The sequence below is a fragment of the Indicator indicator genome, chromosome 1, assembly GCF_027791375.1.
Source record: "Indicator indicator isolate 239-I01 chromosome 1, UM_Iind_1.1, whole genome shotgun sequence".
In the NCBI taxonomy this organism is placed as follows: domain Eukaryota; kingdom Metazoa; phylum Chordata; class Aves; order Piciformes; family Indicatoridae; genus Indicator; species Indicator indicator.
This window is the reverse complement of record NC_072010.1, coordinates 87,920,281-87,944,705: the sequence shown is the minus strand read 5'-3', so window position 1 is coordinate 87,944,705 and position 24,425 is coordinate 87,920,281. Positions and strand designations below refer to the sequence as shown.

At 44.0% G+C, this 24,425-nt stretch overlaps 1 protein-coding gene across 1 annotated transcript; it reads right to left on the bottom strand.

Annotated features, from left to right (window-relative positions):
• Positions 1 to 963: 963 nt before the first annotated feature.
• LOC128971366 (protein spire homolog 1-like) lies at positions 964 to 24,409 on the bottom strand. Its single transcript, XM_054386922.1, has 17 exons — positions 24,244 to 24,409; positions 24,052 to 24,164; positions 22,051 to 22,321; positions 21,158 to 21,192; positions 20,534 to 20,698; positions 19,624 to 19,749; positions 19,274 to 19,339; positions 16,177 to 16,338; positions 13,726 to 13,806; positions 13,165 to 13,279; positions 12,665 to 12,783; positions 10,742 to 10,817; positions 10,102 to 10,217; positions 8,824 to 8,955; positions 7,423 to 7,487; positions 6,533 to 6,589; positions 964 to 1,282 (listed from the first exon to the last, which is right to left on the bottom strand). Exons 1-17 carry the CDS (start codon positions 24,407 to 24,409, stop codon positions 964 to 966), a joined length of 2,184 nt encoding a protein of 727 aa, XP_054242897.1.
• Positions 24,410 to 24,425: the final 16 nt, after the last annotated feature.

The following is a 24,425-nucleotide window of genomic DNA, read 5'->3' as shown; positions in this document are numbered from 1 at the left end:
AACAGGACAAGGGCCAGTGGGTACAAACCAGAACACAGGAGGTTTCACTTGAATTCAAAGAGAAACTTCTTTACTTTGATGGTGATGGAGCACTGGAACAGGCTACCCAGAGAGGTTGTGGAGTTTCCTTCTGTGAAGGCTTTCAAGACCTGTCTGGACGTGCTCCTGCATGACCTGATCTAGATGAGCCTATGTTAACAGCAGGGCTGGACTCAACCTCCAGAGGTCCCTTCCAAGCCTCAAAAAAAAAAAAAATTAAGTGGAACTAAATCAGCTGTAGAATGAAACCCCACACAAACCAAATTTTCACTTGAACACTGCTAGCAGTGGTGCCCTGGGTGAGGTTAATCAAGTAGGTTTGTACCTACATTCTACAGAAACATGTTCTCCCAAGCTGGATTCAAGCACCAAACAAAGAACTTTGACAGCCACACAACATTTCTGCAGTTGGGCCCCTCCTGCTTCTCACATCCACCTAAAGCTTCCTTTCAGGTTTGCTGTGTCTCTGCTCCAGCTGTTTTTGACTCACACACCCTCACTTTCCCCCTCACTCCAGCCCCCCCTAGCCTCTCCATCACAGCTATCTGGGGCTCTTACCAGGACTGGGACTCTTTAAAAGTCATAGAATCATGGTTGAAAAAGACCTTAAGATCATCCAAGTCCAACCATAACCTAGCATCTTCCTCTGCCCAACTCTTAGGCCTCATCCAAACATGTTTTAAGCACCTTCATGGAAGACGACTCCACTGCCTCCCTGTGCAGCCTATTTCAGTGCCTGACGACACTTTCAGTGAAGAAATTTTTCCTAATATCCCGTCTCATTCTTCCCTAGTGCAATTTGAGGCCATTTCCTCTATGTCCTATGACTCGTTACATGAGGGGGGTGGGAAGAGGGTGGTCAAGTTATCTTTTCTTTCTAGAAGTGGCTACGGAAGGGACCAGGCACCGCCAGGCAGGCCGGGATTACCGCACACTTTCCACCTGCTCCCCGCGCAACCAGCCAGCCGCCTGCTCCGGGCTTCGCAGCCGCGTTTCCAGCCCCGGCCGCGCGGCGCGTAGCTGCCCCCTGCCGGAGCGGCTCGGTGATGCCTGGCTGCCGCGGGGCTGCGGGCCCAGATCCCGTGCGAGCCGTTGGAAGCGGCGGGAGCCGCTAGCGCGGGCGGGCGGGGCCTCCACCTCAGGCCATCCGGGCCCTGTCGGCAGCGCTCCTCGCAGGCACCGTGCGTGGCGTCGGGCTTCGTGGGCTCTAAGCCCGTCCTCGCTCGGCGCCCGAGCAGCCACGCTCAGCGGGTTTGCTCAGCATTGGCCCGGTACTGAAGTATGAGGTGTCCCAGCCCAGGCCTGCCTGTCTCTTGCTTGCTTCGAAGATCAGCAGACACAGCTGCTCCAGCTGAAAGTAAGCTCACCTAGATGAATCATAGAATGGTAGGGACTGGAAAGGACATCTGGAGATATCTATTCCAGATCTCTTTTCTCTGCTCACAATGCCCCAGGCCAGGCTCCTACCATTACCAGTACTAATAGTTACACTTTTCCCATTCTTCTGTTAATTCAGTGATAGGACCAAAGATTGCAGTAGTGCTTAAAAGGATACTAGGGGTTGTGTGAAGGTACCCATCACAGAGCCTGCAGAGGACCACTTGTTGCTGTAATGTGAGAACACCACAAGGTCTCCATGTACAAAGGCAAGTTGCACCCAAAACACAATACTAATAACTGGAATCACTTGACTCTCAGCAGGGAAGGCTTTCATAGAATCAATCAGGTTGGAAAAGGCCTTCAAGATCAAGTCCAAGCACCAACTCAACTCTAGCAGGTCTGTCACTACTCCATATCCCCAAGCACCACATCTGCATGGCTTTTAAACACATCCAGGGATGGTGACTCAACCACCGCCCTGGGTAGCCTGTTCCAGTGCCCGACAACCCTTTCGGTCAAAAGCTTTTCCCTAATGTCCAGCTTAAACCTACCTTAGTGCAGTTTGAGGCCATTCCCTCTTGTTCTATCACTAATTTCTTGGGAGAAGAGACCAATGTCCACCTCACTACAACCTCCCTTCAAGTAGTTGTAGAGAGCTATAAGGTCACCCCTCAGTATCCTTTAGATTGAACAGCCCAGTTCCTTTAGCCACATTTGTTGTCTAGCATCTTCACCAGCTTATTTGCTCTGGACTTGCTCCAGCACCACTTTGGTCTGTATCAGGAGAGGTATGAGCAAAAGTCAAGAGAACCAGTAAAATCCTGACATGTGCTTATAGAGGGAAGTCTTTCCTCCAAACCATCACATTTCAGGGGCTCTGAGTAGAACAGGTTTTTCACAGTCACCTCCACATCCCTAGCAAGTGCTGTGGATCTCCCACTCTTCACCCTGGATCCAAGCTGCACATACAATGTCTGCTCTGCCCTGTACTCTGTGGCTCCCAAGTAAGACTTGGCCTCCAATCCCTCCAAAGGGCTCTCTTTGGCCAGGGGAAGGAGATGTCCAGGCTTTTTTTGTCTCCATTTAAACAAATGACATTTCTAGTAAGCCTGACATGCAAGCTGTCAACAGTTGCACACCTAAGTTGAGGAAAGACTGTATATCACTCCTGTGCAGAGGACTGTTTCCCACTCTGCTCATGGTCACAAAGCAGGAAAAAGGGAAGCTGGTATAAGTAACCTTCATGTCACCACAGCAGATATCCAAGAGACAAAACCTAGAACTGCCTTTGCTTGCTAAGTAAACTGAAGTCTAACTCAGTACCATACAGGTACCTTCTCTCCATAGCACTGCAACCAGGCTCTGAGAAGCATTTTGCACCCACATGTTAATCAAAACAGGCTGATCTCAGCTTATTTCTAGCTCTGTCTAAACTACCTCATTCAGCAAGTGTCCAAAAGCACCTCATGTCCCTGGCCTCATGCTGCACCCGTCTTGCCAGCAAGCACAGCTGTGGCTTGGCTACCGTTTCCTGCAGCCTGCAAGGAGCCCACCTGCCTGAAATGGACATGCCTCACAGCAGTGCCAGCAATCAGCACGCACAGAAGACCTGGGTAGCAGGCTGCACCCCTCCTAATTGACTGAAGGAAGAAGAACAACTAGAAGTGGCTCCAAAAGGAAGCATGAGCTCCAGCTTCTCCACATTCATTTACTTGCCCAAACCTGCAAGTAGGCATGAACTTGCAGACAGGCAGTTTAGAGGAAGCAGAGTTAGGCCAGCACAAGCCAACAGGGAGGTATTGACTCTTCTGGCGGTTTGGATGCAGACCCTGGGCTCAGCTTAAACATGTCTGTCTTCCCTTCTCCTCTATCTAGAAGAACTGGCCCTTCCCAGTTATTATTTTGCTCAGCATGACTCATTCCAACAACAAGTCTGATATATCTTTCAACACCTGTTTATCCAGGCCCTACAGATCACACCAGGGAGAACTCCAGAGCACCTAGACACCTTCCGTACAGGAAGTCTCAGGGGAAGAACAGCCATACTATCAAATAACCCAATTTTGCATTTCACAGAATCACAGAAAGGTAGGGGTTAGAAGTGGCCTCTTGAGATTGGCTAGTCCTACCCTCTACCAAAGCAGGATGACCTAGGACAGGCAACACAGGGACACATACACATGGGTTTTGAAAGTCTCCAGAGACAACTCCACTGCCTCTCTGGGCAGCCTGGCCCAGTGCTTCAGCATCCTCACAGCAAAGAAGTTTCTCCTCATGCTGAGGTAGAACTTCCTGTACTCCAGTTTGTATCCATTGTCCCACATCCTGTCACTGGGCACCAGTGAAAAGTGACTGGCCTCCTCTTCTTGACACCTGCTTTTAAAGTGTTTGTAAACACTAGTCAGATTCCCTCTCAGCCTTCTCTTCTCCAGGATAAACAGCCCCAGGTCCCTCAGCCTTTCTTCATACAAGAGATGTTCCAGTCCCTTAATTTTCCTCATAGCCCTCCACTGGACTCTCTTCAGTAGGTCCAGGTCTCTCTTGAACTGGACAGAATACCAGAACATGATTTTTCTAGCACATCATACATGACTAGAGTCCAGTTTAACTTAGGACAACACTTAAGGCCAATAGAAACAGCAAGAACCTCTCAAAAACAACCATCTGCCTCTCAGGTGATGATGGCATTCATATACTCTATATATTTCAGTGGCATGCACCAGAGAGCTCTGGTGGCAGAGTGTGGATGTGGTGTACAGACAAAAAAAAAAAAAGCCCCAAACAAATCAAGCTGAGCAGACTGCTCCACAGCCATTTCTGCAGTGCTACATCCATCAGAGCACAGAGTTGTGCTTTTTATTGAGTTACCAGGAAGGACTAAGTATTTGCAAACCCCATGGCGATGTGATCTCATAACTGAGAGCTCCACTCTCAAAACCTCTATTCCTGAGAGGCTTAAAGTTAAAAAAGTTTTCCTCTACACATTACACAGGATGAAGTCTGATCAGCAATGAATGCAAGCAGTGCCACATAACAATGACAACTGCAGGTGCAAAGGAGGAAATGCTAGAGGCATGGTAGTGCTTCAACATTTATTTTTTCTGAAGACACATAAGAAGAATTAAACCCATTCTAAAAACCCACAAAGCTTTATAACACTTCACAATACATAAATATAACAGTGCTTCCTGCTTAGACTAATCAGCAGGGAGGTCTTCTATTCAGGACTTTGACACTAGGCACATAAAGCTGTTTCACTTACTTCACGGACAGAACAAGTGATGCAAGAAACGCATGGCAGTCATTGCAGTTTGGTTCAAGGCCAGGAAATTCTCCTGAGAGGAATGCTCTGCTGTTGATTGGAAGACATGTTCAACAGATACTGCTCACACCGCATACAGATGTCCACGGTCAGCCAGTCTGCCATGGTCCCTGTGTAAAAGCACAGAGGCTGTGCTAGGCAACAGGGTTCCAAAATAACTGGTACACTGGAGTGGAAGAGGAGAAAAGAAAAGCAGGAAAGCTGACATAGGTTTATGTTAGAAAGCATGGTGCTCTTCCACCCTTCCCCCAACTACACAATCCAACACTGCTAACTGATTTAGCTAAAGGCATGAATTCCAAAGCAGTCAACTCCACTTAGGAAAGCTATGAAGTGCCAAAACAGCTTCACTGACTGACATCTCTGCTGATGGTGTCTCAGTCAAAGGGTTAAACGATGTTTCTGACTGACCCAAGATTGTGGCCATATCCTATGCTGTAGGGGATTTTTTTTTTTTTGCCATTCTGAAGCATGGCAGTAATGCAGTCACTCAGATCTCTTCTGGAACACCTGCATTATAAGACAGACCAAACCACTGCCACACACCATTAACTTCAGTAGCCAACACCACCGTTGATTTCTGGCAACTGAAGAACAGGCCTTTGAACCGAAAACTGCAGTGACTTCGTTTTGCTTAGATTAGCACTTTCAGAGCAAAAAGATACCTGTTTTCCCAGTAGAATATATTAACTGATTTGGAAAGAAGAGGACAGACAGTATATGATTCCAGTCCTTGATACTGCACATATACCCACAGGGTCTGTTTATTTCACCCAAGCTGGTTTTGAAATATTTCCCATTCTGGGCACAATAAAAAAAAACAGGTGCTTGTATGTGTGTGGAAGGACTGAGAAACTGTTTGTGGCTGTTACTCTTCAGTCAGTTATACCTCAGATCATGAGCATGTTTTTGTTCTAAGTATAAAGTGGTTACTTCTGGCTTGTAGCGACTGATTCCCAGCTGTGGGGGACAGAAAATTCTCTTAGAAATGAAGCTGCTGCAGGGAACCTTATATATCTGGGCTAATACAAGACCCTTCTGAACCCATTTTGGAAACCTGATAGCTAAAAAGCAAAATGGATTTCAGAGAACCTACACATATCCCCTCTTTGGTCATCTAAAATCCAGAACAATTCCAGAGGACTGTAGACTTGTTAGACCAGTGGCTTAACTGGTCATTCAGCATAACACTCAGCTGGCCAGCATAACACAAACTCCTGTCTGTATGTTTGTATCTGCAGAACCACAAGTAACTGGTAACACCTTTCAAGGTAAAGCAGAACACCCATGCCCCATCTTACCCTAAACACTTCCAGTGCTCTATTTCATTCAGCAACTCTGAGCTCTTCTGCTCTTGAATAGCTGGGTCCTCCTCTTTGGAAAGTCTCAGAAGTTTTAGAAAATGAAGTGGGAGATGCATACACATTCTGAAGGGCATGGACATCTAGAATCACAACACAAATCACCTGAGTTCTCAGGGAAACACATTCTCCTCCTTAGCAGGAAAAACTGGCATGCAGGTGATTTACCGTTGCACTTCGGAGATAGGCATTAATGCAGTGAACTTTCTGACCCTTACATAAATAGTATACAGAGTAATCCCAACCACTTTACACAGGATGAAAGCTCAACCAGAGTTAATGTCTGGCACCCTGTCTGGTTTTGCATCTTGTAATATTCCTTCTTCTGTTTTCCTACAAACAAGCTAGAGGGTAAATGTGAAGTATCAGTGAGATGAAGGAAAGCTTCCTATGACTAGGTGAGGTACAGGAAAAAGAAAAAGTAAAAAACCTGTATGCTGTTGTAAAAAGTACACTTGCCTTTATGCAGCAATCACAGCAGACAACACTAAGAGAAAAAAAAAGTTCCCTGCATTATCATTTGAATAAAGCTCAGCAGGTACCAATATTGCAGCTAAGATGACTTTTGCAAGTAAATCTTAGTCTGTGATTGTGACACAATCACTTAACAGTAAAGTAAGCAAGCTTAGAACTCCTCTACTTAGTTTGCCAGGCCTCCTATCTAGCCTAGTTTGAATCATCTGAAATGCGTCAGTATCCATAGCTTGAAGGCTTTATCTGCAAATGCTCATTACCTTTCACCCAGCACTAGCACCAGACAGCTAGTCAGTTCTCAGTGGTTGTTTACTTGTTACTTGTAATCAATTCTGTGCTTCACTAATAGTTCAAAAAGATGTGAGACTTATGAGCCTAAAGTTCCTCTTCTCTTCCACAAGCAGAAAACCTGACAAATAAAGTGGATACCAGTATGTCCAACTCCTTTCCCAGTCACAGGGTCTAGAGTTCACTTACTCAGTCCTCAGAAGGTTCTAATGAAGAGACTCTTTTAGACCCTGCTTAAGCCCTTGACTGAAGTTAAATCCAATGTTTAGAACAAAATGCAGAAGTCATCTGTGACAGAAATCGAATCTCATATTTGCAGAGTAAATATAGTTATTGCTAGCTTAATGCTGAAAGTTACAATTGAGATACCACTTCAGAGGCAAGTTTTTCCACATCCTCTGCAGCTGTAAACACAGCCTGGCTTCTGCAGTAAGACAAAACTGAAGGGCTCAACAACCGTTCCTATCCAGTACTACAACTATTTGAACACTGAGTATTTTCAACACTGTTCTCTCACCCTTTTCTCCCTCCTCATTCAGTCCTTTTTTACCAGCTCACCTGCTGCAGAGGTAACAGCTGTAAGGCCACTTAAGAAACATCTGCTTATAGCAGCTGAAACAGATCTGTGGAAAGGAAAGTTACTTGTGAATGCAAATGGGAAGGATCTTTGTACCAACAGTATCCACTTCTTGCCAAAGAGCAAACACATAAACCAATCTTCTAAAGGCTTTAGATCCACATACAATAACAGAGGTCCAATAAAGGATAGCAGACACAGGAATGAAAAGCTAAAAAAGGCAAAACAAAACAAAACAAAACAAAAAAAAAAAAACCAAAACAAACAAACAAAAAAAAACAACACCCAACCAAAAAGAGTCTTACTTGCAGGCCAGTGTTTTTATGGTGCAGAGGTTTGGGGCAGCTGCCAGACAACAGGAGTTTTTAAAAAGGCTCTTGAGCAGACAATAGCTGTATTGTGCAAGAATGTAACAGTAGTTAGTTGAAAGAAGGAAGAAGACAGACATTCTTTGAGGTAGACTGCAGCAATCCCAAAGAGATTAAGTCAGAGAAAATTTGAATCCAATCCTGAAGCAAAAAAATGAGTCATAAGGAAGCTGATGAATCGCTTGAACTTTATAAAAAAAGAATGCATTCATACAGAGCTGGCAGTCAGAAGTGATAGTATCTTGAGAAAGCTAAAAAAACCTTCAGCAACAGGAACAGACGGTAAGAGAGCTGTTTTAGAACACGCAGGGAGCAGGCAAGTTGAAGCAAGGTTGGTAAGTAAAGTGAGAAGAAAACAAGGATTTGGTCCCAGAAGCATCAGAGACTGTGGAAGTAGTGTAGCTCTGCTAGCAAGACCCTTTGGCTCTGTCTACACTGCTAAATAAGCAAGGGCAAGAAGCTGACCCCTAAGCCAAGTAGCACAGGCTTCCTCACTTGTGTTGCAGAGGGCTTGTACCCAACCATATCTGCTCTAGAGGTGCTGGCTGCAACAACCCCTCTAAAAGGCAACTCAGTGAATAAGCCAGCTGTTAAGCAGAGTGGACAGCTAACTCCATGCTGCAGGTTGTTGTTCCCTGTCCCACACATCTTCAACTTTGCATCCACTCAGCAAGGTGGTTTGAGTCAGCACAACTCAGGTGTGGGTGCTTGAATTAAGACCCATTGGTTCACTATTTAGTAGTACCAAATTCCAATTAATTATTTCGTGATTTCAGATCCGGTGAACAGTCATGGCAGTTAGATCTAACGTGGAAATGCTGGGTTACTTTCTAGGCAACTTACACAGGTTAAGCTTGATTTAAACCATCACTAGACAAGTATTAGAAGATTTTTACAGCTTAAGGTCAAACTCAGATCAGCTGTAAGAACAAGGTGAGCTAAGGCAGTTCAGCACTGAGGGCCATGAAGCCAGCCAGCTTTGGAAACAGCACAAAGAGAGGAAAAGAAACATACCTTTGCTCTTGGAAAGACACCATCACTACCTCCTTGGGGGAAGCCTTGCCCTTCCAGCACTATCATTGAATATCTGGTTCCAATCAGCTCAGCAATGGTTGGAGACAGCCACTTGGTAGGAAAGGGATGGTCCTATCAAAAGGCAGAAGTTAAGCATCAGAGAAAGCTGAAGGAAGAAGATATTGGGGGAGGTCATCCTCAAAACTGGGTCCCAGAAGGCCAAGTCTCCAAGACTCAGCTTTGCCTCTGATACTCAGAGTATCACTTGACTCTGACAATACCAGCAGAGAAAGCAGTGGTTGCTATAGTTTTCAAGCAGCTTTTGGGCACCTCATCAGGCAAGCAGGTTTCTCAGTCACCACAGTAGTTAATGTCATCTCCAGAGCCAGCCTCTGGGGAACTCCACCTTTCACTACAGACTACAGCACAGATGGCATCCTGGGCCTTCCTAGGTACAGGATCCCTTTCCGCATCAAAACGCTCTTGCTCTCTCTTTCCCAGCACCTACTGTCCCCATGCAAATGGAAGCTATGGTCTGGTGGCCAGAGACAATAGTGCTTTTATCCCCAGGTAGCAAGGCCAATCCACCTGCATCTCCCCCCTCCACTGCTGAACAAAGAGGTCACAGAGTTACTGTCTGTTTAGAGACTTGTCAGGGGTGGGCAGGGAGGGATGCAGAAAGAAAGGAGGAGGCAAGGGCACAACACATTTTGTCAAGGCAGAAGAGAGCAATGCCATAATTCAGAAGATTGCACAGAAGCACACAAACCCCAGCATTACTGCCACAACAGTCCTTCAGAGCCTGAGGATTTCAGTACCACATACATTCAGAAGTCAGTGATGCGGTGCTGTCTACATTTTGTCAACTACTTGTTCCCTTTACTGCACCTTAAAGGTTTTTTGTGAACCTATCAGGTCTAGAAAGAACAAGGGGAGATGAAGAAAGAAGGACAGTCCCACTGCCAACTCCAGTCTGCTTGAGGAAGCCTTGACAGACACTTTCAAGTGATGAGTGGTATTTTTCTCTTCTTATATGGGGAGCCACTTTATTTCATATCACTCAAACTGGGAAGCCTCCACAAGAACACTACAGCATACAGTCTTCACCTAAGCTGTTTTCAAGGAAACACTAGTGTTCCAACTTTAAGATCACTGTACAACATGGCCTAAGATAAAAACCACAGAACATGCTTACAGCTTGCACAAGGATCAAGGTATAAGCACTGGTCATTACCAGATGTATCACATCAGGCTTGCTAGTTGACATGCTGGACTTACAAGGTCCTTGCTTTGAAGGTCTCTCTCTAAAGATTTGGACCTTCCTTTGTGCAGAGGCAGCTGCTGTTGCCCAGCATTAGGTTTAATGGTAAGAGATGTGCAATTTGCAGCAAGGCCTGGATGGAAAGAAAGAGTTTTAGGGTGCAGAAAAACAACTATCAGATTCTAAGTATTCACTCCAAAAGCTGCATGCCTTAAGTGCTACACTGCTTTTTGAAGGTAGCAAGACTTACATCTCCCTCAATCCCCATCAGCCCAAATCACAAAAAGCATAGGTTACAGTAATCATGCTTGTCAGTAAGCAGTGATGAGGCTTCATTAGCACCCTTTTAGTTTAATAAAAACAAGTGGTGCACTTTCCAGACACTCACTTAACTTTTACGGTGAATTACAGTGAGGCCTTTGGGGACATGCTATCATTGTTTTGAAGCTGCAGGATCTGTAAAGCTTCAGTCAACTGCAGAGGAATAGTTTTGTAAAGGAACCTTCCCAAACTCATAACTTAAGTGTTGGAGCTTCTCCTGTAAAGTTTCTTCAGGTGACCAGAAAGTGTACAGCGATCCCTACACTTAGGGAATTCATCAAGCTACTGACTGTCCTTTGTCACCTGGTTTAGATGTGCAGCTAGAAGTACACCAACTTGAGCATTTGCAGGATACTACTGATGACCCATCTGAGGCAAGCCAGGTGCTGGAATGCAGTTTGGGAGTGGTTTCCTGTAGACCAAAGGACAGAATATTCTTAAGCCACATACCTGATACATCAGTCCCACTTCCTCACAAGTGCCGGTGCCAAACAAAACCCAGGACACGCAGGACTGACCATAAACGTTCAAGGCTCAGGCAGAAGTGGAGCAGAGAGAGAAATCAACCTGGTACACTTAGCAACTTTAGTTTGAAGTGATAATAGCAAGTTAATTCCCCTTGTGATCAGAAAGTTCCAGCTAAGCTACAGAAATTTCAAGCTGTCAGTCAGGTCCAATGTAGATACTAGTTCAAGTTTCATCTGTTCGGGAACCAGCTTCAAGGCAACAACTCTGAGTGCAATGCATCAGAATGCATTGAGTTGGAAGGGACCCTAAAGGGGTCTTAAGCCCCCTGCAGCGACCTCTTTGACTAAATCAGGTTGATCAGAACCCCATCAAGTTTGACCTTGAATATCGGCAGGGTTGGGGCCTTCAGCACATCCCTGGGCAATCATTTCTGTGAGCTCCAGCTCAAATATAGCAACACTGGAGAACAGTTCAAGAGACTGTGCCGCACTAACTCACCTCAGTTCCAATGCTGTATATATACAACATTGTTTCTAGCTTCTCTAGAAAAGCAAAACACAAATTCAGTTGTATTAGTCTCCATATGAAGGTACCTTCTAGTTTAGTGGCAATACATTAACCACAGGGTTCTCAAATGCTGAACAGCAGACTTGTGCAAATATTGTGAAAATTTTTGGCTTTTATTAATTCATATCCTTTTTCCTCAGTTAAGCAACTGCATTTCAGACAGAAGTGTTTACAGAAAACAGATTCCTGTCTGTATGCCAGTGCATCTGTGCTAGACACGTTGTGCTAAGGCTTAAGTTCTGCTGCTCAGAATTTCTGAGTATGCTCAGATTGAATCCCAGAACTAAGCTATCAAGCTTTTAATGATCAAACCAGGAGTTATAGAACACAACCCCTGTGTGTCACGGTTTCTTGGAGAAGAGTGCTCCCCAAAATTGCTCCACAGGCATAAAAGTGGGAATTCACCAATCAAGTTGCTTCCTGAAAATAAACCATTATTTCCTTCCACAAGCTCACATACCACATGAAATGCAAATACACCAATACATCTATCATCAAATGCCTCACTGCGGGTTAAGTGTGGGAACAGTTCAGGCCCACATTGACCAAACTCCTATGCGTATTAAAACTGTCTCTCTAGTATCAGGTGATGGAATGAGAAGAAATGGCCTGAAACTGTGCCTTGGGAGATTTAGGTTGGTTATTAGGAAAAATGTCTTTACTGAAAGGGTGGTCAGGCATTGGAACAGGCTGCCCAGGGAGATGGAGTCACCATCCCTGGAGGTGTTCAAAAAACATGTGGACATGGCACTTTGGGGTATAGTTTAATGGCCATGGTGGTCTTAGAACTATAGACCTGTTTTGGTTGCAAAAGACCTCTAAGACTGAGTCCAGCTATCAACCTAACACCATTCAATGATCTTACAGGTCTCCTCCAACCAAAACAATTCTATGATTCTGCAGGATCTAGTCTGAAGAGACCAGAGCAGATCTTGGTTCTACAGGCTGCAGTCATGCCACAAAGAGTGTTTAAATATTGGACTGGATAATCCTTGAGGTCCCTTCCAACCTGGTATTCTGTAATTCAACAATTCTATGAATATGCTCTGAGCTTCTGTAGAGGAAAGGAACTTTATTGAACCTAACAGCACCACATTTGCTCACTTCTGGGACACAAGATTGCCCACACTAGGATTTGAACCTGACATTCCAGGATGTGCGTGTGCAGATCTAATGCCTGAAGTACTTGTGCCTCTCCAGAGTCCTTTCATTTAAAGGCTTCACCTGAACACCTGGTCCCAGCTGCTGTGTTGTAGCAACAGTTTTAAACACAGTGTTGGCATCTTGGAGAGTTAAACTCTTGCTTGGAGATTTCAAGGCAATATTTGGTGTCACAAGCATTTCTGCAGGGAACAAACCCCCCCATACACACAAACAAGGTAAGATATTATGCTATGTAAACAACAAATTTGATAACCACACATCAGAATTTGCTAGTTGCCTAGACTTTGTCCTGGTAGTTACATCATCTTTCAGTTTCAGATGATGATTAAAATCACTTAGTGGACAGACAAATGCAGACATCCATAAAAATAATAATAGAAAAAAGGGTAAGTTGAACATCCTTTGAGCCTTAATAAGCAACAGACAGACATATACCTCTATTCCACAAAATCTGCATTCCCACCTCCCTTGCATTATACATGCCATGGGAAAGACAAGTGGGCATTCATTTCAAAAGGCCATGTTAGTCAACATTGACTTCACTTGCATACCTGGTAGGCCACTGGGCCTGCTCCCATTTTCTTTTGCTGCTGCTGACCAAAGTTCTTGTGGTTGTTTTATTTCTGCCATGAGCTGTTCATGACAGCTGGACTCCCATGCTGTCTCCTTCAGCACCTGCAGGCAAAGAATAGCACCAGAAAGAGCCAGTGGGTAGGACAAGAAGACCAGTAGTGAGAGAACTATTCCTTCAGCAATGCCACTGTTTTACAAGTGCCTCTCACTCAAGAGGCCACTAGGCCTGCACATGAAACGACCTTTAGCTAATCTACAGTAGAATACTTTAGCAACTCTCAAATTTGAAACCAAGAACTTCAGGAATACTTTCAGGACCAGAAATTTTTCCAAATGGAAGAAGCAGCAGCAGAAGCAGGAAGACTGATCATTTTCCTATGAAGATGTCATCTCCATGTTTTGACAGGAAGGTCTGCCCAAAAGTTAAGCATTGTTAAAATATCCCCCTCCCAAATTTAAACCAGTAGCTAAGACATCAGCTCTCTCTTCTTAGAAACTGCCCTGTTAATTCCAGAATAATCATGTTCTGCATTTATTAGATGCAGCACCAGGTCACCTACAGGCTTTAGATGAGGCTTGGGAGAGGCTAGATCAGCTTTGGGGGTCCTGCAGTCTGGCTTGATGATCACCTGAAAGCAGAAATAACACTTAAGCACCAGTTCTGTCTCTATTCTGGTACACCCTCCTATTTTATGAATTATTCAAGTCAGGATCTGGGAATGGGGGAGGTAGAGAAGGCTATATAACTAAATTGAGTTGAGAAATGTAGAATGATGAGGTTTACTTGCATGGGGTTTTGGTAGAGATGGATGTGTGGCAAACTGGAATCAGTCAGAAGTGCTGCACAGCCCTTGGCGGCTTGCACAAGCATCCATCCTTCTAGCCTCAGCAGCTTGTGAGCTGCACCAAGATACCACTGGAAAATGCTGTACTCAAACTTTAATGTCAGGAGTGATCCTGACAAGTGCCATGGTCACATCACATTCATCAGTGAGGACTTGGCTTCAGGGAGGACAGCAATTGAATGGGATATCAAGACTGTAACAAGAACTGTAGCAGCAGGCAGCTGTATGCACACACTAGAGTCCTAGAGACTGCCTTACAGCCCTACATAAGCTAGGAACAACAGTAAGGTAGAATTACAGGGCAGGTCATCATGTCAGACAGACTGTCTCCCCCATCAAGCCCCAGGCTTGCTGCACAGGGGAGAGCTGACAATGCATGTCTTTAGCTGCCTTGTTCACTCATTCTTACTTGAAGGCTATGCCACTTAGTTTCCCTGTGTGTACAACTTCAGAACAGGTGGGAATGTAGGTGGAACAACACTACAGCTTCCTGCACTAGCTGTGCTTTCATTAATTTGCAAATTAGACCACTGATTGCTAGAGAAGCTATAAAATAGCTTTTGCAGATGGGGAAGTCCTCCTAGAACAGTCTTCTCAAAGACCTAAGCATAGCACTCTATTCTTTCTTGTAACATTTTAAACTACTACTCTTCAAACATGTTTGTGCTTCTCATTGACCACTGCCAAAAAGCCAAAACAAAAAAAAAAGCCAAAACAAAAAAAAAAAAAAAAAAGCCAAAACAAAAAAAAAAAACCAAAACAAAAAAAAAAAAAACCAAAACAAAAAAAAAAAAGCCAAAACAAAAAAAAAAAAGCCAAAACAAAAAAAAAAAAGCCAAAACAAAAAAAAAAAAGCCAAAACAAAAAAAAAAAACCCAAAACAAAAAAAAAAAAAGCAAAAAAAAAAAAAAAAAAACCCAAAAAAAAAAAAAAACCAAAACAAAAAAAAAAGCCAAAACAAAAAAAAAAGCCAAAACAAAAAAAAAAGCCAAAAAAAAAAAGCCAAAAAAAAAAGGCAAAAAAAAAAGGCAAAAAAAAAAGGCAAGGTCCAGTTCATCCTGCCACCTTGAGTTACAGTTCTGTACTGCACAGTGCATTGATATGGTTCACTGCAAGGAGCACAAATAGTTATAATGTATTATCTCCTTTTCACTAGTATTTATTTACATATCAATCAAGATCTCATCTCCAGAGAAACATCATAGCCTTATCTGAAGGCTGGAGTCACAGTGAAGACAAGCAGGAGCTGGCAGATGATTTAGTTGAGGCTTTTAAATCCCCTGCACTCTAGCAGAATCAACAAGGAGAAAAGAACCTGATGTCTAGTGCGGGATGCAAAGTTTTTACTTTTTAAAATACCACTCTTTATTACAAGTAGAGCTGTGTCTCATCTTCTGCCAAGATGTCTGTTTGCAAAGCATGCCAATGCCACAAAGCCTTATGCCAATATTTTAGATTTGCTCATCATTCCCAGTTCAAGCTGCAGCAAGTGAACAACATCAGATACAAAAATGTCTGAGGTTGTCTCTAAAGGTATCTGGTCATTTTCACCCACGATCCACACCATGGCAAACCCCTACCATGTGAGCCCTGGAAGAGACTCAGCTTTTCTCCACCCTGACTAAACTCCTGCAGTAGCTCCCATACACTGCCTAGAGGCCTTTGCCTGAGCCTGCACAAGGGACTCAGTCAAAATTGCTTTTGCACTTGCACACATCACAAAATATCTGGGAAGGTAGGGAACCTAGTAAGAGATGCTGGGCACAGCTCAGCTCACAGAGCCCAGGAGGGCACAAGTCCCAAGGTGGAAAGCATAAACAGGCAAGGGGCTGCTTCGTGAAACCACTGTGTGCAAGACAGCGTAATTGCCCCAGGTAAGTATGAGAATCCAAGCCCTAGTAGGACAAAAAGTTTACCATCCAGTTTCATGAAAGCATGACTACCCCATCTTAAAAAATTATTGGAAATGAAGTGTTTGTGTGGACAAATAAGGGTGATCTAATGCTGAGCTGCAGCTGAGTGGGAGACACAAACACTTCTGGACTTGGAAGTACTTTTGGAAAAGGCTTTTGGAGAAGAGGTCTCAACAAACACTGCTTAGAAATGAGTTACAGCAAGTGGTTTCAAAATTGTCCATTGACTCTAGTCACTCACCTTCCGAAGGGTATACCTCTTGTGCTGAATGTCATCCAGCAGTAGCTCATAGGGAGAGCGGACACATTTTTGCGGAGGTGCACAGCGCCGTGGTCGCTCAGTGCTCTTCCGCAGCTTCACACCTTTCTGCAGTTCACGGATGATGCTGGACTGTGGGGTTACCTTGGGGAAACAGTGAGGGCCAAGTTAACAGCTGGCTAAAACGGATAGAGCAGCACCCCTTCCTCCATGTTACAGGGCACACAGAGCAACTGAAGTAATTCAGGAACGCAGAACTGTGTCCTTAACAAACCTTTCAACTCATTTCTAGATCAGGGCATGGTACCAAAGCAGAAAATTGCTTCTCTTTACAGAAGTTAATTTACAATGAGGGATCTCAGAGCTGTGGCCTGCCAGGCTCATGCCCAAATTTTGTCATTAACTTGATGAACGTACTTCAGCAAAACAGTTTCTGCTGCCAGGCAGCTAGACCCATTTTCTGGAATGCCTATTTGCTGCAAGTGCTCCAGGTGCCAGAGTTTTTTCAGATTATTGCATCTTAAGAAACACAGGCAATGAAATCCCAACTGTTACCATTAAAATCCTCTGAACTTTCAGAAACCAAAGGCTGAAGGGCCCACAGACAAGAGGAAGGCAAGGGGAAAGAGATCTCCTACTTTAACCTTCATACCAGCATATATTAGCAGCTTCAGCCTCGAGACACAAGCTGATAATTCTGACATCTGCTCATCCTGTTCCTGTATTAATATCCTAAGATGCTCAGGCATGCAGTATAACCCAGAGACAGTTAAAGATAGGAATAAAAATAATCCACTCAATAGCATGTTTAGAAAACATTGTGATGGAAGTGTTAAGTCAACAGCTTATCTAGATCCCAACAGCAAATTGAGTAAGAACAAGTGATGACTGTATTATAAACAGCGAAAGGGAAGCAAAACATTTTAGCAAACTGCCTCAGAACAAAGTGTCTGACTGAGAGTTCTTTCCCTTTTCCACTTACAGTATGAAGCATCTTCTCTCAACTTCTTCAGATATCTTGATCTCATAGCAGAAGAGTACTATGAAATCTTTGATTGATGGCTGCTTTCAAGAAGATGGCTTTTTTGTTGGATTGTTCCAGGCTTTGGTGCAGTCATACTTCATCTCCAGAGAACAAGAACTGTCAAAGAGTGATCATATACTAGCTATAGCTCCTAAGCTATATTGATTGTTGTGTGGGAGAACACACAAAAGTTCCTGAGCAAACTCATAAGTATCAGAGATCATATAAATAGTTTGTCTTGAACTATTTGCACTTTCTAGAGTTGTATTTCACATGACAACAGAACCTGACTGAAAGATATGAAGAGAGATTTCCATAGTGTAATATTGCCACGTTACTTTTGGGAAATAAATGGCCTTCAGATGGCCATTTCAGAGTTACTTGTACATCCATTTTTCAGATGTAAGTTTCTCACACCTGTGCAATACAACACAAATTGCTATACCACTCCAAACCCATTGCATTCAGTTCAACAAATGAACGGTAAGAAGACAGCTGTTTCTAAAAAGGTCTCACTGCTCAGATTTCAGGGTGAATATTATCTTGTGACATGTACATATCAGGTCCGTTGAAATTTTACAACCCTGCTTGCTATCAGGCTGTGGTCTATGTTTTGGAAGGCCTATTTTGTGGCAGTCAGCATGAAAAAGTGTGGTCCACAGAGAGCCTTAGCTGTTTGGCACCATTCAAGGGATCATCTCTAATCTGTGGGATCCCACTGAAGTTGGCATACTGATTAAATTCAAGTTTGTCAGAGCAATGCAGTCAACTGGTGCTCAGGGACTTGGAAAGGCAGGAGGCAGAGGATTTGCAACAGACATCCTGCCTTTGGAATTCATGTCTCCTGAAGGAGCAGAGGCCAAATACACTGGCCTTCGGGCCACACAGCAAAGCTCATGTATTTATTCATGTATTCCCTGCAGAAAAGAGCTACAGCAGTTGATGAGTTTGTGGTTTGAGATAGCTTGCCAGTTTATTTTAATAGATCACAAAACTGAGAATATGCCCAAACACACATTTCACAAACATTTTCATACGAATAGTTTGAGCACGCTTCAAAGTTAAGAGCTATTTAGACAAAGGGAGCGAGTCCACAAGTCTCTCGGGGCTTGCCATTTGTCTTCACAGACTCCAGACTACAGCGCATTTGTTTATGCTGGGCAGAGCTCCAGTCTGAAGAGCTATTTGTTTCTGACTGAGCCCTGGCTGTGTAAGGCCTTGAAAAGAACTGACTAAGTTGCTTTCTCTGCCCCAAACACACAGGCCAAGATCTATGGAAGGACAGAATGGAAAGACAAGAAAGGCAGGGAGCAGAAGGCTGGAGATACTCCTTCAAGCCCACCTTCTTTCATCCCTTTGTTTGAACTTGTGGCTGCACAACCAGAAAAATGGACAGAGCTACTGGCCTTCAGTCCCTTCTAGCCCTGAACCAGTACAGACCCACATTGTAACAGTAAACTAGTCCACCCCAGTACTACCACCAACACAACAGTTTTCTGGGAGTTTTTGGTCCAGCTACAAGCAAGGAACTTGTACACAACTTGAACAAGACAACTTGCGGCAGGTCCTGCCAAGCACTGGAGTTTGGAGCTGGTCTACAGGAAGAAACAGTCAGAGTAACTGCTTAGACTCTTACTCCAAAGACTGCCTCCAACTTCATTTTTAGAAGTGGTTTAAGCTGAACCACAAAGACAATCTTCGTGTATAATAAATATCCGCATGAGGTTAACACACAAAATGCTTCAAGCTCACTCCCCTGCTTATTTCATGGGCAAGTCTTTAACTACTTAAGCTCTTAATCTAAAACTTTTCATTTGTTTTCAAGCTCTACTTTTAATAGAAAAGTCAATGGAAAGCCTCAGAGAGCTAACGAAGATAAAAAAGCCCCAAACCCAATGAACCAACTGAAAAAAAAAAAAAACCCAACAAACCAAACCAACCAAAAACCCCCACACCACAAAAAACCAACAACCACAAAAAAAAAAAAACAACACCAATCCACAAACCAAACCAAAACCACCCCAACCCCCATAATGAAGGAATTCAATCCCTTACGCCGTATTTTTTGTTCTTCTGAAGGGGATTTTTTACCAAATCTTCCATATCCATTCTTCTCAGATGCTGAGAAGCAAGCACAAGAGGTCATTACCTTGCACTGTACAGTGATTTGCTATCTATCCAGCATAATTTACTAATAATCTGAAAAGCCTAGAAGCCCCCAAACCCTAAACTTTCAAAAGCTACAGTAAATTACTAAAATGGTGCAGAGACACTAACCTTTTAAACTGTGAAAATAGATCTCCAGCTAGGTACTCTATTCCTAGTGCAATGGGAAAGTTACTTTAGAACTAGGTGAGTGTGTGAAGGCAGATAGAATAGCAGCTAAGGGGTGATCCCAGATGTACCTCTTTGGATCTCTGGATGATGGTCTGAAGCTTCTGAAGTTCCATGTATTCAGTAAACAGGCTCCTACAGGTCATTTCATAATGGCTGCTAGCCTCAGAAGGCCTGGACAAGTGCTCCTCACAGGCCTGAAAAAAAAGTGAGATCTTGAAATGAAAAAAAAAAAAAAAAAGGTAGGATGGAATAAAGCAAGATTCACTTCTCAATCCATGGTTTAAAAAAATGATTATAGAAAAATGTCTTCCTCACAGCCCCTTTGTAGCATTTTTCACCCCTCTATTGCAGATGCAAAGAAACAAAACAGCAAGATGTCCAAACATGCATGTGCAATGATGTAAGCAGCTGTGTAATTTATGTATCTTGTACTCTGTAAGGTGTGCTTTGGAGTAAGGACCAGCAAGGGGTAGCCTCCAGTGCAAAGCACAAAACCCACAGCAGATGGAGTCACTTGCCTTGTTCTCTCCTGCCCTGGACAGACTGAAGGATGGGAAGTTTCTCATACTTGGAAATGACAGTTGAGAGGTATAGTGGTTTGAGCTAGTCCCATAACAAGAGGAAAATATTTGGGTGCAGACATTCAAATCCTAGCTCTTGCAGAACCCAAATATTATGGACAATTGACTTTTTCAGTATCCACAGTCTTACAGGTTACCAAATTTGGAGACTATGTACAGGACTTCACAGACACAGCAGTGTGAGAGCCATGCTCAGTTGTCTTAATTCTTTTCCAGAGGCACTTGCACACAAAGATGGTTTTGCCTTTTCCCTCTGATGGGAAAGACACATTCTCCCTCCATGTCCCTCAAAGAGCTAGCCATCTTTTTCCCAGAAATGGTCTTACCCCTCAGTTAAAAGCATTGTTCCATCAATTCCTCTAAAGCTGTTATATTTACTAAATGGGAAGAAGAAAACCTTGATAACATCCTGCAGGGTGTCAGCTGGTTTCATTGCTTTCTCATCCAGTTTCAACATGAGGCACAGCAGTTTCTCCAAAGGATCACTAAGTTCTCGCTCCAAGTTATTGTCAATTCCCCAGTCCAGGGCTTCATAGATCACCACTCCCAAGTACTCCAACAGCTGCAGACAGAGACCAAGAAAGCAGTGCACTACAAAGCACTGAGGTGCTCTCACTTCCCAGCCATACCATGTACCCTGCACCACCGCTCAGCACTGAGCGCATCTCTCAGAATGAGAAAAGCCTAAAGGCAGCAAGATGTTCATCAGGTAGCATCCCTAAATACGCTGGTTTAAAATTTTTAAATGAACTCATCTATCTAAGTTATCTGTTAGTAATAAAAAAACATTGTGAGCTACTCCACAGTAGGCAGCATCTGGGCACATTGTTTCTCAGTCCTTGAGTTCAGGCCTAGCATTTTGTTTCATTTTCCAAATTTCAGGGAACAGAGTCACCCTCACAGAGCACAGCAAATTTAAGCACCTTGATAGTTTCCAAAGACACCTTTACCTCCTGAGCTGATGTTATACCACAGCAGGATTATACCTGCACACATAACAAAGGTGGATATGCAGGCTTACCTTGTCCTCTGACTGCTGAATGCTGTTGCCTACGTCTGAAAGTAAAAGAAAGGAGGGGAGAAAGATAAATGCATATACATTGATAAACGGTTTTTAGAATCCCTGTCAAGGGAGAGAAGGTCTCTCCCTTAGGGTGAAGTAGGCTTCTATTTGGGGACTCCTTGAAAACAACAGGGGATACTCCTCTAATTGGGAGCATTAGACCAAACTAACTGCTGCTGGGTACCTTTTTTTTTTTTTTTGGTTGCTAAGAGATATCTAACCACAAGGAAAGCACTGGATCTTTGTCTTCATTCTTTAGTACCCACTTTCATCCCTGAAGAGTTAGCCCAGCATTAGCCCCTTCAGCAGTGCAACCAAGGGGTACCCATGACAAGCTTGTTGCCACTTGCTGGCTACACAAAGTGATAAAAAAGGGAAACTATCATTCATAGATCTGTCATGAGTTGCTATAACAAAGGAACCATACATTGGAAGATGAACAGAGCAGGACATATAATAAAGCCTCAGAATCTTTATTTCAAATAACATTAAGTGGCAACAAACTTCCATCACATCTATTCCCTAGAACCAAACGACTCATGAGAACACAATTAGAAAAATTAATAGGGCTGTATATCTATATCATCACTCATCTACAGACCTTTGAGATGAAGAACAGGCAGCAGAATAGCTTCATGACAACACACAGAGAAAAGAGAAGAGAAAAAACAAGGCACAGGAAAAAAAGACCACACAAGCCCTCCCCAAACCAACCAACAAAACCAAAAACAACCTCCCCCTCCCCCCAAAAAAACCCCAAACACACACAAAAAACCTCCAAGCATCCCATCCTCACATTTCAGCTTGCTATAGGAACAGTCTTTGGCATCCAAAGCTATCTCTGCTCTTACCAGACTTGCGGTACACCTTGAATGAAGCAGTACCATCAGCATGGAGAAAGATGCTTCCAGAACCTTTTATGAATACAGAATGGAGTGATGGGCTCAGCCCCTGAGCCAACTGCTCCATTTTACAGCAACACTGAAAGCAGATAGCCCAAGCTTGCTCCTCACTTATAGGCTGCTCAAAACACCTCAGAATCTCAGCTAGAGAGACCTTTGTGATCCTCTGCTCACAGTGTGGAGCTTCCATTTTTACTGTCTTCTCGCCTCCACTCTTAGCCTAGGAAGCTATCCCCTCCAGGACAGGAAAGTGCTCACAGCAGCCTTTTATCTGCTTTGACTCCTGAATTGCCTTCACCTCTCTTCCCTGCAGATGCAATCATTAATGCCAAATTTGCCCCATCTTTTTAAAGAGACATCACTTTAATCTGTATTTGTATGAGACTCCTTGAAAGAAAACAGAAAGTATACCACAAATGGAATATAAAGAGAAGCCCATACAAAAATCATGCCCAGTTTAATTCCATTTTTTTCTAACAAACCTGTTAATTGGAATGCTAACGTTGGCAGGCAAGAAAAAAAGTTCAAGCAGAGAAGGGTGGAGGCAGGAAATGATGTCTTATACTCATGGAAGAACTCACAGGAGACCACAAAAATTCAATCATTTTGATGGGAAATTCTTATGGAACCACAAGTATTCTACAGTAATCAGCTCCACAGGGCACCTGAATCTACCACAGGCCCTGCTTCTGCCTGGCCTTCACCCTTTGGCCCTGCCACAGCAAATTCCAACAGCTAGGGCTGGGATCAATGAGTGTAGGGAAGAGGCAGGCCAGGTGGGCACCCAGAGTAAGAGCAGCCTATTACCATGTACCAGTATATAAAGGGTGGCTACCAAGAAGATGGAAACTCCCTTTTTACAAGGAGTGACATGGACCAGACAAGGGGTAATGCGTACAAGTTACTCCTGGAGAGATTCTGGTTGAATTCTAGGAGAAAAGTTTTCAACCTAAGAACAGTCAGACAGGGGAATAATTTCCCAAGTAGTGGATTTCCTTACATTGGACAGTTTTAAGACAGCTTGACAAGGTGCTGGGCCATCTCATTTAAACTCTACTTTGAGCTAGAAGGGTTCGACCAGATGATCCTTGATGTCCCTTCCGATCTGGCATTCTGTGATTCTATGATTCCTTGTTCAAAATGCTGATACAAATTGCTACTGGTGTGAAGTAAGTTACTCAGCGTTTTCACACTTTTGCCTGTGTATGTGATGGGAAGGTGCTGTTGCATAACTTGTGATGGGTGTCATCCCCTAAAAAAAACTTGCTGCCAGGCTGCCCATAGGGTATTGCAGGAGAGTTCATCTGCTGCTGTGGTGGCTCTGAACAACCCAAACTCCCGAGGCAGGTACTGAAGCACTGCAAGGTTTAGAATGTGTGAATAACACTCATAATTCTTTGCCTTCTCACTTATGACAATGTGGTGCATCAGAGACAGGCAGTGGGCTTTGGAGTGGTGTCTAGGCCAGTGGTGTGGTCACCAAAATCAGGAGTCAAGCTCTTTAGCACTAGGATTTGCATTACCAAGCAGACATTTCTTTATTACAAAGTTGAACAAATTTTGTGGGAATGCCCCCAGCAGCTGGTCTAGCACACCAGGTGAAATTCGCAGCTGACGTTTACACCGAAGTTACACTTTGTGTCAACACCTACTAACCATCCATTGGTCAGTTTCTTACTTGCTTCACCTTATTACAGGTCCGGCTTCTCTTAAATTCACTGTGCATGCCTGTTTCGCCAGGTCCTGGACCGTATTAATTGGTTTTCATTGGTTTCAAAAACCACTTCATTAGTTAAGGTAAAATACATGCTAGATGCTTCAGTGACAAGGATGCAAAGACTCTTTGTTACAGGCAATAAGAATGTGGTTAAGTTGCTGAGATGGCACAAGCTGCCCAAGCTAATTAAAATTTGTAAGCATTTTCCAAGTGTCACTGGACCTTTACCCTACCCCAGGGATCGGCCTGGACACGGTCGTAGCTGGGCCCCACACAGGGGCTTTCCCACTGCCGCCTGCAGCGAAGACGGCTGCCAGGACGCCGAGCTGTGCTCCTAAGCTTGGCCCTGCCAGGAAGAAGGCCCGGAGCTCTAAGCCCGGGAGCTTCCCTTTCGTGACCCTGTGGTTCCAGGCACCCAGCGGCACCCGAAAGCACGCTGTGCGGGGACGCGGTAAAGGCGTAACAGACGCTGAGGACCGCAGGGAGAGCAAAATCCGCACCGCCCACTTCCAGCTCCCCGACGGCCACAGTGCCTACCCTGTCCTCCCGCCAGGGTGACTTGGTCCAGTCCAGCCCCCGATCCGCCAACATGGTCCCGTCCGTATTC

What these genes read in the sequence shown, in the direction of transcription:
- LOC128971366 (XM_054386922.1), bottom strand. Translation starts at nt 24,409, where the DNA reads ATGTTGGCGGATCGGGGGCTGGACTGGACCAAGTCACCCTGGCGGGAG. An exon ending in CCCGCACAGCGTGCTTTCGG is followed by an intron (nt 24,165 to 24,243) that starts GTGCCGCTGGGT and finishes TCTTCCTGGCAG; the next exon opens with GGCCAAGCTTAGGAGCACAG. An exon ending in AGTATCCTGCAAATGCTCAA is followed by an intron (nt 10,218 to 10,741) that starts GTTGGTGTACTT and finishes CTTTCCATCCAG; the next exon opens with GCCTTGCTGCAAATTGCACA.